General features: G+C 38.1%; 1 protein-coding gene and 1 long non-coding RNA gene across 3 annotated transcripts in view; one reads left to right on the top strand and one right to left on the bottom strand.

Moving 5' to 3' along the window:
* Positions 1-3,337: 3,337 nt before the first annotated feature.
* Positions 3,338-13,061, bottom strand: LOC122725809. 2 transcript variants are annotated; one of them, XR_006352757.1, is made up of 3 exons: positions 12,929-13,061; positions 5,345-5,430; positions 3,338-3,705 (listed from the first exon to the last, which is right to left on the bottom strand). It is a non-coding gene; the product is annotated as an uncharacterized LOC122725809 (long non-coding RNA). The 2 variants fall into 2 exon arrangements; XR_006352756.1 differs by lacking the exon at positions 3,338-3,705 and adding an exon at positions 4,147-5,009.
* The window catches only part of LMBRD1 (LMBR1 domain containing 1), a 198,061-nt gene continuing 196,780 nt past the window's right edge, over positions 12,827-14,107 (top strand). The window contains 1 exon segment of the mRNA XM_043963134.1: positions 12,827-13,099. Coding sequence (XP_043819069.1) covers positions 13,025-13,099 — 75 coding nt within the window. The 5' untranslated portion in view covers positions 12,827-13,024.

The following is a 14,107-nucleotide window of genomic DNA, read 5'->3' as shown; positions in this document are numbered from 1 at the left end:
TGTGAGTAATGCTAAGCACATGAGTTCCCTAATGAGTTTTCCTACCAGGTTTTCCTGTAAGTGTCTGAGACCAAATTTGAACCCAGTCTTTCTGACTCCAGGCCCAGTGTTCTATCCATTGTACTTAGACATCACCTTCCAAGAAATTGTCAGGGAAAATTGCCCTGATATTCTGGAACCAGAAAGTAAAATAGAAATTGAAAGAATCCACCAATCACCTCCTGAACGAGATCCCAAAATGAAAACTTCCAGGAATATTAAAGGCAAATTCCAGAGCCCCCAGGTCAAGGAGAAAATATTGCAAGCAGCCAGAAAGAAACAATTCAAGTATTGTGGAGCCACAGTCAGGATAACACAAGATCTAGCAGCTTCTACATCAAAGGACCAGAGGGCTTGGAATATAATATTCCAGAGGGCAAAGGAACTGGGATTACAACCAAGAATCATCTACCCAGCAGAACTGATTATAATCCTTCAGGGGAAAAATGGGAATTCAATGAAAGAGAGGACTTTCAGGCATTCGTGATGAAAAGACCTGAGCTAAACAGAAAATTTGACTTTCAAATACAAGACCCTAGAGAAGCATAAAAATGTAAACAGGAAAAAGAAATCATAAGGGATATTAAAAGGTTAAACTGTTTACATTCCTAAATTAGAAGATTATACTTGTAACTCATAAGAACTCTCTCACTATTAGGGCAGCTGGGTGGAGTACATTTAGACAGAGGGCACAGGTGTGAGTTGAATATGAAGGGATATCTTTAAAAATAAAATTAAGGAGTGAGAGGAATGCACTGGGAGAAAGGGAAAGGGAGAGTTGAAATGGGATAAAGTATCTCATATAAAAGAAACCAAAAAAAGCTTATATAGTGGAAGGGAAGATGGGGGAGGTGCTGGGGAGAGAGTGAACCTTACTCTCATCAGAATTGGCTCAAAGAGGGAATAACATACACATTCAGTTGGGTATAGTAATATATTTTACCCTGCAGGAAAGTAGGAGGAGAAGGAAATAAGGGAGTGTGTAAAAGAAGAGAGGGAAGATTAGGGGAGGGGGAAATCAGAATCAAAACACTTTTGAGGAGGAGTAGGATGAAAGACAATAGCAAATAGAGTATATTTCATGGGCAGTGAATAGGATGGAGGAAAATATAGTTTGCAATAGTAACTATGAAGAAAATTAAAGTTTGTCTGACAGGCCTCAGTTCTCAAACACATAGAGAACTGAGCCAAATTTGTTAAAATAAGAACCATTCCCCAATTGACAGATGATCAAAAGATATGAAATTTTCAGATGAAATAATCAAAGCTATCTATGGCCATATGAAAAAAATGCTCTAACTCACTCTTGATTGGAGATTTGTAGGTCAGAACAATTCTGGGGTACTACCTGATGCCTATGGGATTGGATAATAGGATAGCAGAGGAAAATGATAAATGTTGTAGGGGATATGGGGAAAATGAGACATTAATACACTCTTGGTAAAGGTGTAAACTGATTCAAAATTCTGTAGAGCAATTTGGAACTATGGCCAAAGGGGCATAAAACAAGGCATACTCTTTGACCTAGTAATAGCACTACTAGGCTGGTATACAAAAAGAGTTTTAAAAAACCAAAAAGCTGAATTTGAAATTGAGGAGATGACCATTATTTGGGGAATGGCTGAACAAATTGTGCGATGAGATTATGATGGAATACTATTGTGCTATAAGAAATGATGATTAGGATGCTATCAGAAAAAAACTGGAAAGACTTACATGAGTTGATGCAAAGTAAAATGTACTGTATACAAAATGACAGCAATATTGTAATATGATCTTCTGTGAATGACTTAGTCATTTTCAGCAATACTATGATCCAAGACAACACTGAAGGATTTATGAAAAATGCAATCCATCTACAGAGAAAGAACTGATGGTGTCCGAATACAGATTGAAGCATAATTTTTTTTAGTTCCTTTTTTTTCCACAACCTGACTAATGTGGAAATGTTTTGTATGACTACCCATGTATAACTTTAAAAAAAGGATTATCTGTTTGGCAGATGGTTGGAGACACTAGAAGGAGGTAAATCATTTAAGAGGCTATTAAAATAGTCCAAATTAGAGATGAGGGTTTGAAATAGAGTAAAGACTATGAATGAGGAGAAGGGAATTGGATATGAGGGATGTTTTCAAGATAGCATGGAAAAGATTTAGCAACTTAACTTATGGGCATTTATGTGGTACAGTGGACAGAATGGTGGGCTTGGAGTCAGGAAGACTGGAATTAAGACCTGAGTTCAAATCCAGCCTCAGATTCTTATTAATTGTGTGACCCTAGGCAAGTAAAAAAAAAAAAAAAAACCTCTGTTTGCCTCAGTTTCCTCAACTGTAAATTAGGAATAATAATAGGACCTTCCTCTCAGGGTTTTGTGGAGGATTAAATGAGCTAATATTTATTAAAATGCTTAGCACAATGCTTGACATACAATAGGTATTTAATAAATGCTTATTTCCTTCCTCCTTCCCTTCTTCCCTCCTTTCCTTCCTTCCTATGAGGATAAGAAGAGTCATGGATGACTCTAAGAAGTGAACACTGGCAACAGGAATGATTGTGGTACAATAAAAATAGAGAAGTCTGTAGGCAAGGAGGGTGTGGAGAGAAATATAAAGAATATCATTCTGGACATGTTGAGTTAGAGACATTCAACATGCTATTGGAAATGCAGGATTGTATTCCATGTGAGATATAAAGACTGAATTATAGATTTAAGATTTATCTGTATAGAGTTGATAATTGAACCTATGGGAGTTGATGAGATTTTCAACAAAGAGAATATGGGCAAAGAAGAGAAGAGAGCCCGGGGCAAAGCTTTGGGGAACATCCAAACAAAGGATAATTCAGTGGTAAAAATCAGACATGTAGGAGCAAAACTTAGTAATACCATAGAATCCAGTAAAGAGTAATTAGGAGAGAGGAGGCTGTTGAGTGTCAAAAGCTATGGAGAGACCATATAGAATAAGAACTGAGGAAGGCTTAGTATTAGTATTTTGATTTGTTTTAGTATTATTTAATTAGTATTTAAGATATCATTAGTAACCTACCCAGTAAGAGTAGTTTTAGTCAGAAGCCAGACGTCAAGATATGAAAAATGAGTGTTGAGTCAATAAATTTAAACAAGTCTTAGAATGTTTGAAAGTATTGTGGAGGATAGAAAATATGATTTTTAAAATCTTAAAATATTATTCCTAACTTAGCTAAGAAGAAGATTCTAGGGTAAACCCAGGGTCTCAGAAAGAAAACAAAATGTACATGACTCGCTTTAATTTTTAATCTGCATTATTAACATTTTCTCCATCATTTTCTTCAGTCTAGAAAATCTAGACAATCAACAAAACAATAAATGAAGCTTTTGCAGATTTCTGAGGTGCAAATGTTCAGAATGAAAATTTAACAATCAGCTCCCAGGAACCATTCTGACCCTAGATGAAGTTCAACTTCTCTTGACTTTCTCCACATTGTGTTTGAAATTTTAATGCTTTCTTCTGATAGATAATTCCGTATGACATGAATTGAGGTACATTGATAAATGTTTTTTGTCTTCTTAGTTTCTGATAAAATAGTCTCTTTAATTAATGGAACTCTTGAATTTGATGGCAATTTTTGCTTGATTTGAATCTGATGTTTCTCTCTGACAGTGTCCAGTAAAGGTAGGGAAGCAGTATACTGAATGGAAAGAGTCCTGAATTAGGTTTTAAAGTACCTTGGTTGAAATTCTAACCTTGCCACTTGCTGTGGATATGACTTAGGCAAGTCACCTAATGTTTCTGGAACTTGGTTTTATCATCTATAAAATGAGTGGTTTATTAGACAAAGTGGCTTCTAAGGTCCTTACCAAGTCTAAATCTATGATTCTATGATCTTTCTAATCTTTATCTTCTAATTTCATCATATTGGCTTTCCACTAGTCAGTGTGTCTATTAATCACTTTTCTCTATTCCTACTGTTACTGAGAATTGGCCTTCAAGCTGAAATTTTTATTTTCCATTGATCCTATTCCTTTATCCAATTTTTCTCTCACATTGTTCATGTAGTAGGGGCAGCTAAGTGGCACAGTGGATAAAGCACCAGCCCTGGATTCAGGAGGACCTGAATTCAAATCCAGCCTCAAACACTTTACACTTATTAGCTGTGTGACCCTGGGTAAGTCACTTAACCCTCATTGCCCCAAAGAGAGAGAGAGAGAGAGAGAGAGAAAATGTTCATGAAGTAGACATGTTACCAATTTATTTTGCTCTATTTTTACTAATGATAGCTCTTTCATTACATGATATTTCATTATAGAGGTACAGGGGTCCTCAGGGAAGACTAATACCTCTGGTTTGAGGCCTGCTGAGCCCTTTTCAGGGGAGCTTTTTTTCTTTGGTGTCCATCTGATTCACCCAGCTCTCACCTGTGGCTCCAAGAAGCATGCCCAATATCCACACTCTGGTAAACCCTTTCAGCACATGGGTTTTTACCTTTGTCACTCTCACATCCTATCTGTCTCTTCTCCTTATAATGACATAGTCTATTAAATGCCAGTGTTTGCTGCAAGGGTGTATCCACAAAGTTTTATTACATTTAGGTCAATGGAAGACAGTGTTGGTGATCCTTCATGTGGAAGATGGTTATCTACCTGAGAGCCAGTGTGGCTTCAGAAAGGGCTAAGGAATAGTTGATATGGTGTTTGCTGCCCAACAACTCCAGGAGAAATGTTAAGAGCATAACAGAGGTCTATAAATAACATTCATCCATCTGACCAAGGCCTTTGATACTGTCAGTCAGGAGAACTTGTGGAAAATTATGGAAAAATTTCATTGCTTGAAGAAGTTAACCAGTATTGTACATCAGTTTCATGACAGCATGCTTGCCTGAGTTCTGGATAATGGACAATGCTCTTTCCCTCTCCCAGTCACCAATGGAGTGAAATAGGGCTGTGTGCTTGCTTCCATGCTTTTTAGCATGATGTTTTTAGCAATGTCAGACACCTTCAATTGAGACAAAAATGGAATCAAGGTCAGCTACTGCCATGACAGTAAATTACTTAAATTGAAAAAGCTATAAGCCAAGACTAAAGTGGAGGGAGTGTTCGTGAGTGGCCTTTTGTTCTTGGATGATTGTGGACTCAGTGAAGCCTCTGAGGCTGAGATGCAGCAAAGCATGGACTGATAATCTTCTGCTTGTACTAATTTTGGCCTGACAATTAACACCAAGAAAACTGTTTGTTTTTTTTTTCTACCAGTCAGTACTATACCATCCATATGTGGAATCATCAGTTACAGCCAGTGGAGGAATTTTGAATACTGTGAATAAGATCACTTACCTTGGCAGTATACTTTCCAGAGATGTACACACAGAAGATGAGGTTGACACATATATTGCCAGAGCTAGCTCAGTGTTTGGGAGGCTCTGAAGGGAAGTGTGGGAGAGAAGAGGTATTAGATGCCTACCAAACTGAAAGTCTACAGAGCCATTATGCTGACCTTATGCCTGTGGAAACTGGACAGTAACCAGCACCATGTAAAGAAACTAAATTACTTACATTTAAAATTGTCTTAGGAAGATTCTGAAGGTCACCTGGCAAAACAATGTACTGGATACTGAGGTCCTTTCTCTAGCTAAACTGCCAAACATTCAAAATCTACTGCAAAGAGGGAAGGCCATTTTGTTCTAATGCTAAATGTACATTTGCTTTAAAGACTGTTTTAGACAAGGTAAGTGCTCACACATAGATCAGAGGAAGTGATACAAGGACACTCTCAAGGTCTCTCTGAAGAACAATGGAATCAATTGTGATACATGGAAGACACTAGTGCAGGACCCCCATCTATGCATGGCATGATTACATCAAAGAAGGCTCTGTGCTCAATGAGCAAAGCATAATTGCAGTAGCTCAAAAGAAATGTGAGAAGCACAAATTTAGAGCCATACCTATTCCAAATATTTATGTGGACTATTTGTGCTCAGCCTGTAGTAGAGCCTTTCGGTCTCATATTGGTCTGACACACTGTGCCTTGACCCAGACATAATCATTTTGGTCCTCTTTAAGAATGCAGGACAACAACCAACAGATTTTTTTTTTTAAGTAGGCACCAGATCATCCTTCGTTTCTTTAAAAATTTTTGTTATTCAGTTTGATGTGTCTTGTGCTTGGTATAGCTTAGCTTCTTGGACAAATGCTGAAGTTAATTAAAAAATTTTTTTCCTTCTAGTAATTTCTCATTGGAATATTTTATTCCATATATTTTTTTAATCGCATTGGAGCATATTTTCCTGTTGTTTGCTCATTTCTTTGTCTTTAAGAGAGGTAGTTTGGTGGATAGAAGACTGGCCTCTGAGTCAGGAAAGTTTTGGATTTCTGATTTCTATCTCTGATACATAATAGCTGTATGACCCTGGGCAGTCATTTAATCTATCAGGGTCTTGGGCAAGACTATAGACTGCAGAGTAGGTATTAATCTGCTTTGACAGAGTTTTCTCACTGGGAGTTCTTTCAAAGAAATCTGACAGATTATGATTTTTGGTTTCTCTCTTTTTTCTTTCTTCCTCCTTTTTAAATAAAATTTACTTGTTTGTTTATCCATTTATTTAGGGGGCATTTTAATGTATTTATGCAGGAGGATTGAGAATTCCATTTCTTTCATGTTCCTTCATTCAACCATCTTGTCAGATTTCTGTCAACTCTCTCCTTTTTCAGAAGAGAAAACTAAAACCCAAGGAATGAGAAAAAAATTTATTACAGCTTTACTGTGATCCAAACACTCTCAGTAAAAGGAAAAAGTGATCCAGTCTTTTTCGAGGAATTTACTTTACCTGAGGGAGACAATACATAAAAGAAAATTCTGCTGCACAGATAGAGGGACTATTACTGCCCAAAGATCCTTATGTTACATTAATAGTCATGGGGCTCAGGAGGAACTGGAAGGCATAGAAGATAGTAAGATATTGTGATCCTCTATCTCACTGAAAGGAAACAAATTGGTGACTCCCAACTTATCCCAGCCCTGCAAGCAAGAGGTCTCATGGATTCTAGAGTGGCCAGGGTAGGGTGGTAGGCAGTGCTCCAGTTGTTGGAGATGGATTATGGGCAGCCAGGAAAGGGGAGGGGAGAAGCTATATGACTTGCGTACGAATATATTTCTATGCTGTAGAATGTTAACGTGACTGAGAATTAATAAGAGCTGATATTTACATAACACTTGAAGGTTTATGAAGTATTCTACTTTCATCTGAGCCTCACAACAATCCTGTGAGATTGGTTCTGTAGGCATTATTATTCCTGTTTAACAGTTGAAACTCAAAGAGATTAAATGACTCACCCAAGGTTAAATACCAATAACTGTTCAAAGCAGAATTTGAACCTATTTCATCCTGATTCTTGGCCCAGTATCTTTTTCTCTATAGCACATTCTCTCTCATCTTACATGAAAAGAGAATTCAAAAGGTTTACATTATTGTTACTTTTTGTCCAGTTTATCCTTGTGTTTATGATAGCAAATATAAAAAGACCTCATTTCAATTTTGGGAAGTTTAGATTTTTAATATGAATACTGCAGAGACTCATCTTGTATATAATGATAAACCAAAGAAATAGTTTTGAGAAAAAATAATTGCATAGTTCAAGAAGTCATCCAGTTCATTATTTGTGAATATAAGTGAAATTCTGAGTACAGTGAAACATAGTATTTTAAGGTTTTGTGATTTCATCCACATAGGGAATTCTTAGTGTGGAAACAATCTCTGCCAGTACAGATTGGCTGTTTGCCTTTAACTCAGTGTCTTACAGAGGCTCTTTTGCAAACAATAAAGCACTATAAATGGTATTTATCACTAGAGAGTTGCCAAGCAGTGCTAAGGTTAAGTGATTTGTCAATAGTCACCCAACTAGTATAAGTTAGAAGTAGAATTTAAACCCAGGTATCCATGACTCCAAGTTGGAGTTTCTATTCACTATTTTATGTGGCTTTTTCACAGTTGTATTCCATGTAACAAGTTACCTGGTATAGTAGATAGTGTGCTGGGCCTTGAGCCAGGAAGCCTATTCTTCCTGAATTCAAATCTGGCCTGACACTAGCTGTATGATCCTGGAAAAGTCTCTTAACCCTATTTGCCTCAGTTTCCTCATCTGTAAAATGAGCTGGAGAAAGAAATGGCAAACCACTCCAGTATTTCTGCCAAGAAAACCATAAATGGAGTCAGGAAGAGTTGGATGTGACTAAAAAATGACTGAATTCCACATAACAACATCCCAACAAAAACTGTTCTGTAACGTCGCTAAACCATTATAAACATATTCGTTTTGGAAACAGATGGTCTGGTTTCAAATTCTGCCTTTGCTACTTGCTACCTATTCGCTTAACCTCTCTGAGCCTCAGTTTCCTCATTTTTTTTAAAAAGTGGGGGAGGTTAGACTAAATAGTCTCTAAGGTCCTTTCCAACTAAACTTATTTTAAAGTAATCAAGTAAACCAATTAACAAGCATTATTAGATTGCTCATAGGTTCTAGAGATGAAAAGACATTCAAGAAATTTTCAGTGTAGTGAGTTGTGTACATAAACAGTATTTGCAAAATAAATACAAGCTGTTTATTAAGTTTGTATCTCTTATTCAAATGTGGTGGCCTAGAAGTTCTTGCTTCTGAAAGGGCTGAGGCTTGTGGATTTCTTGAGTTTGGGAATTCAGAGCTAAAGTTGTTTGGGTGTCTTCATGACACCCTGTATCAATGTGGTGAGTAGGAAGAAGGAGCATCATTCTGACTAAAGAGTGGTGATTGGGGGGCAGCTAGGTGGCACAGTGGATAAAGCACTGGCCCTAGATTCAGGAGGACCTGAGTTCAAATCTGACCTCAGACACTTGACACTTACTAGCTGTGTGACCCTGGGCAAGTCACTTAACCCTCATTGCCTCACAAAACAAAAACAAAACAAAACAACAAAAAGAGTGATGATTAGCCAAGGTTGAACAGAAACAGCCTCTGTGGGAATTCATAGTCAAGTAGTAAGCAGAGAAGCAGTTTCCTGCATTGCAGAGGTTCTCAAATAGGTTAATAATATTGAAGCCTGCAGTCCAAAGTTGTGCCCCTCAAGTGTTTTCTGCATTTCCAGCCTGGGTCCCAGTGAGAAAGGAAACCCCAATATTCAAACTAAACCAAAATAAAACAGATACAATATAACAGATACAAAGTCATTATACTATTTCTCTATCAGTGCTTAATTTGGGGTATATGAACTTTAAAAAAAGATAATTTTGACAACTCTATTTCAATACAGTTGGTTTCCTTTATAATCATATATATTTTATTTTATGTGAAACAGTGCATAGAGTTTTTCTGTTCTTTACTGTTTCATGTTTGTTTCTATATCCCTCTGTCTAGAACAGGTTCCAGGACAGAGTGGAGGCAATATATACTTGTTGAATGTTAAATGCTATGTAGTCACTATTCTAAATGTGGTGCTTTTATGAGGATACCTACCTCAAAGGCTGAAAAAAGGCCTCCTTTAACTTCATCTGTCCAGAATAGGTCCTGCTGTTCATATTTTCTACATATATAATTTTGCAAACAATTCTTGGACAATAATATCCCTCAAAATCTCTTTCTTCTAGGAAGTTTTCCCTCATTAATTTTCACTGTAATTATTTTGCTTATGTCTGTGCATGATATCTTTGCTTCTAGAGTATGGTGTTAATTTGAACTCATTTGTAACTTACATTTTCTCTATGCATTCAGACTGTCAACCTAGATTTATAGAATTTTAAGGCTAGAAGAGAACTCTGAAGTTATCTAAACCAACCCCCTCACTTTTCAGATGAAGAAACTCAATATAGTTAAGTAACTTGTCTAAGGAGACACAGCTAGGATCATAACTAGTTTCATTATACCATGATGGGTACTCATATTCCACTATACCTACTTCCTCTTAAATTGACACGACTTAGATTGAGAGACTACTATCACTGTTATCTAATATTCTCTTAAAATACCTAACTACAGAGCTTAGTGCATTTTTTTCTTTTGAAAAACACATTTAAAATAACTTTTTATTGCTTTCATTTTTACATAATTGAAATGTCTTCCAGGATCTTTCCTTCTCACCCTTTCAAATAGCCATCTCTTATAACAAAGATTATTTTTAAAGAAAGAAGATTTTTAAAAAATTAACAAAACTGATCAAAATATTGAAATGCCTGAAAATATATGTAATATTCCATACCTTTGGACATCTCATTGCAAAGGAGTTAGAGCAGAGATGATTTCTCATGTCTCTGCAATTTTGCAACATTCCATTTTTTTAAAAAATAAATTTTTGTTAATAACTTTTATTTTTTTATATTTCCAGAATTCTACAATTGTCCACCCCTGCCACCTTCCAGAGAGCAATCTCATATAAGAAATAAAAATTTTTAAGAAAGAAAAAGTGCTGAGATAAAAAAAAATCAGCAAAACCTATAAATATATTTTTAAAATATGAAAATATATGCATTGTGCCAAGTGGTAGACTGCCCCCCCCCCTACAAAAAAGGAGTGAGGTGGAATGGTCTTCTAATTTCTTTTCTTTGGAGCCATGCTTGTTCTTTCTAATTCTGTAGCATCGAGTTTTGATTATTTTGTGGTGGTTGTTCTTTCTATTTACATTGTTGTTTTCGTTTTGTAAGTTGTATTACCTGCTCTGCTTAGTTCACTCTTCATCAGTTCATGTAAGTTGGTCTTCTTATGCTTCTCTGTATTTATCATATTAATAAATTTGTACAGAACATATTCCATTACATTCATATAACACATTTTATTTAGCTATTCCCCAACTGATGGACATAAATAAGTTTCTAGCTCTTTGCTAATTAAAAAAGTGCTACTCAAATATTTTGGTGCCTATCAGGGTTTTCTTCTTATCAGTTACTCATTTGGGATTATACTCCTACTAGTGGAATCTTGGGGTCAAAAGGTATAAACATTTTAGTCACTTTATTTGCACAATTCCAAACTGTATTCTAGAATCATTGAATTGATTTGCAACTTTACCAACAATGTGCTAATGTGCCGTTTTCACTTAATTCCCCCAACATTGACTTTTCACCTGTTTTTTTTTATATTTGGCAATTTGCTAAGTGTGAGATGAAATCTTAGAGTTGCTTTAATATACATTTCTCTTATTACTAGTGATTTGAAGCATTCTTTAATACAAATATTAATAGTTCACAGTTCTTTTGAGAATTGATTCTTCATATCCTTTGACCACTCATCTATTGGAGAATAGCTTTTAGTCTTATGTACCTTTTAGTTGTCTATATATTTTGGATACCAAATTCTGATCTGAGAAATTTGATATAAAATGTTTATTATTCAAGTATCTCCTTTCTTAAATTAAGATGCATTAAATCAAAATTATTAGTTTATCTTTTTACTTCTCTAACTCTTGTTCAGTTAAGACTACATCTTCTATACATAGCTGTGAAATGTAGATCCATTTTAAAATTTACTGTGGAATGCGGTATAATATATAGGTCTAAAACTAATAATAATACTACCAGACTGTTTTTCAGTTTTCCCAATAGTTTTTATCAAATGGAGGGGTATACTGAACACTGAATTATTGAGTTCCATTGTTTCTGATTTGCCCTTATCTAGTCTATTCCATTGATCTACTTCTTTTTTTAATATTAGCAAATGGTTTTGATGGCTGCTGCTTTTATAATGCAGTTTGAAGACTGGAAGTGCTAGTCTCTCCTTAATTCCTACCTTTTCCAATTATTTTCCTGGGTATTTTGGGTCTTTTGTTTCACCAAATGAATTGTTATTTTATCAAGTTCTTTAAAGTACACTTTGATAGTTTGATTGGTATATCATTAAAACTGTAAATTAACTTCCATTATATTCATGTACCACAATTTGTTTAGCTATTCCCCAATGGACAGGGACATACTTTGTTTCTAAATCATTGGAACTGGAATCCACTTCCAAAAAGTGCTGCTATATATGGGTACTTTCTTCTTACCAATGATCTCTTTGGGGAATAAGTCTAGTAGTGGAAAATATTTAATTGTCAACATGACTGTCTATGAGATCAAGTGAAATAAGCACAAACTGGGTAATTCTTTTTGCCATTTTGTTCAGCAACTCGGTCCTAACTGAAAAGTTATATAGTTACCTAAGTTAACCTCTCAGTGAAGCTCTAGTTTTCTCATCTGTAAAATGATGTTGTACTACATCATCTCTAAGGCCATTTTCAGTTCTCACATTAAGTGATTCTAAATTCTGCTATTGATACCACCTTTACACACACAGAAATACTATTGTTTTGTACAGCAACAGAGTAGTGGAAAGAGTAGGTCTTAGAAGTTGGTGGTGTGGTCATGGGAAAAGTACCTAAACCTCTCTAGATTTCAATTTGCTCACTTATAAAATGCATAGGAGCATGTTTTCATTATCTATGTCACAGGGACGTTGAAAGGAAAACACTTAAGTTGTGAAGAGATTGGTATAACTGGACAGTTGGGATCCCTGAGGTTTTTCTTCATTCCTGAAGCGACTGAAGTTTCATAGTAAAAATTTAAAGAAAATCCCAGGTCCCATCTTGTCCAATGCCTGGGGTTCGACTCTTTTAGCTTCCCTAGTCTATTAGACTCAGTTGGTTTGGTTCAGCTCCTACACGTTAAACGACTTGCTCAAAAAAAGGCTATCTGCCACCCTGCTACTAGCAGTATCACTAGACACCAGTTGGGGGAGAACGCGGGTCACGGAGGGGGAGGAGATGAGGTTATGACGTTACCTGCGTCAGAAGCGACAGAGCGCAACCTCCTCCCCCCGCCCCCCAACCCCATCCCACCAGCCTCTTCCGGCTCGATCGGCAGGGGACGCTAGTGGGCTGGTCTCTTTGGCAACCAGTGGCCCCGCCCCCTCTGCCCCTTTAACCTTTAGGCAGCGCGAGCGGCGTGTCCCAGGCCGCTCGCTGCTGGTTTCTTCTCGTTGCGTTGTCGTGTTCCTGGGATTCCGGGGCCGGAAGCGAAGATGGCGGCAGCGGGGAGCGGGTCCGCCTCCGCGGAGCTGGTGATCGGCTGGTGGATCTTCGGGCTGCTCTTACTGGTAGGAGGAGGAGGAGGAGGCGCCGCCGCCTGTCATCATCTTCTCTGCTGTTGTGGCTGTGGGGAGAGGAGGAGCTGGTTCCAGAGCCGGCCCCTCTCCGCCGAAAATAAAGGCTCCCCTTCCCCGACCCGCGAGGGGCCGGGCCGGACCGGGCCGGACGGGACCCGGGAGCGCAGGCTTCCACACGCCTCGACTCCCGCCCGGTCTCGGTCTCGCCTCTTCTCTTCCCATCGCGTGGGAGGGAGATGGGGGGGGGTACTGTGGGTGTTTTTGCGGACTCCTTTTCTGCCCCTCCCATCTCTTCGGGTTGGGGCTAGGGAGGAGCCTGGAGCTGTTGGGGGAGCAGGAACCGGGGCTGTCACTGGGGAGGCCGAACGGGGGGAACGTCAACCACTCTCCACAAACAGAGGCCTCCCCTGTTTGGAGAAACACGCGGGGAGATGGGTGGCATCCTCGGCTGGGCTTGGGAGGATATGTGTTTGTGCTCGTACTTGGGAGCCTGGAAGCCTCCGGAGAACAGATTTAGAAGAGGCGTGGAGAGGAGGGGCTTTCTGCCCCCTCTCCTACTTCCAGCCTTCCCACGCACGCACCCACTCACGCACCCACCCACTGTCCACTCCCCGGAGTTAAAGAAGGCTTCTTCCCATTGTACGTTTCTCGTCCTCGTGACGTGGTCGCTGGTTCGGACTTCCTGTGTCAGGCACCCACTCTCCCACCCTGTCCGGTTGAGTTAGTCTGTTGAAGCCTATGGACGCCCTTCTTAAGTGCATAATATACACAGCATTACAAAGGAACCAAATTCAAGTACAGCCATCAAGATTTTTTTTTTAAAGAATCAGACATTGCAAGTTAAGAGCCTCTGACGTAGGATCTGACATAAATCTGGAAGAGAATTTAGGAGAGCATCTAGTTCAGTGGTGTCAGACTTAAGTAGAAACGGATCCCTGAGGCTGCATACAGACTTAGAAAACCTCAAATTAGCATTATCTATGTTGTGTTGTATTTTTA

The sequence above is a fragment of the Dromiciops gliroides genome, chromosome 4, assembly GCF_019393635.1.
Source record: "Dromiciops gliroides isolate mDroGli1 chromosome 4, mDroGli1.pri, whole genome shotgun sequence".
NCBI classification, from domain to species: domain Eukaryota; kingdom Metazoa; phylum Chordata; class Mammalia; order Microbiotheria; family Microbiotheriidae; genus Dromiciops; species Dromiciops gliroides.
This window is presented reverse-complemented; position numbering and strand designations above follow the sequence as displayed.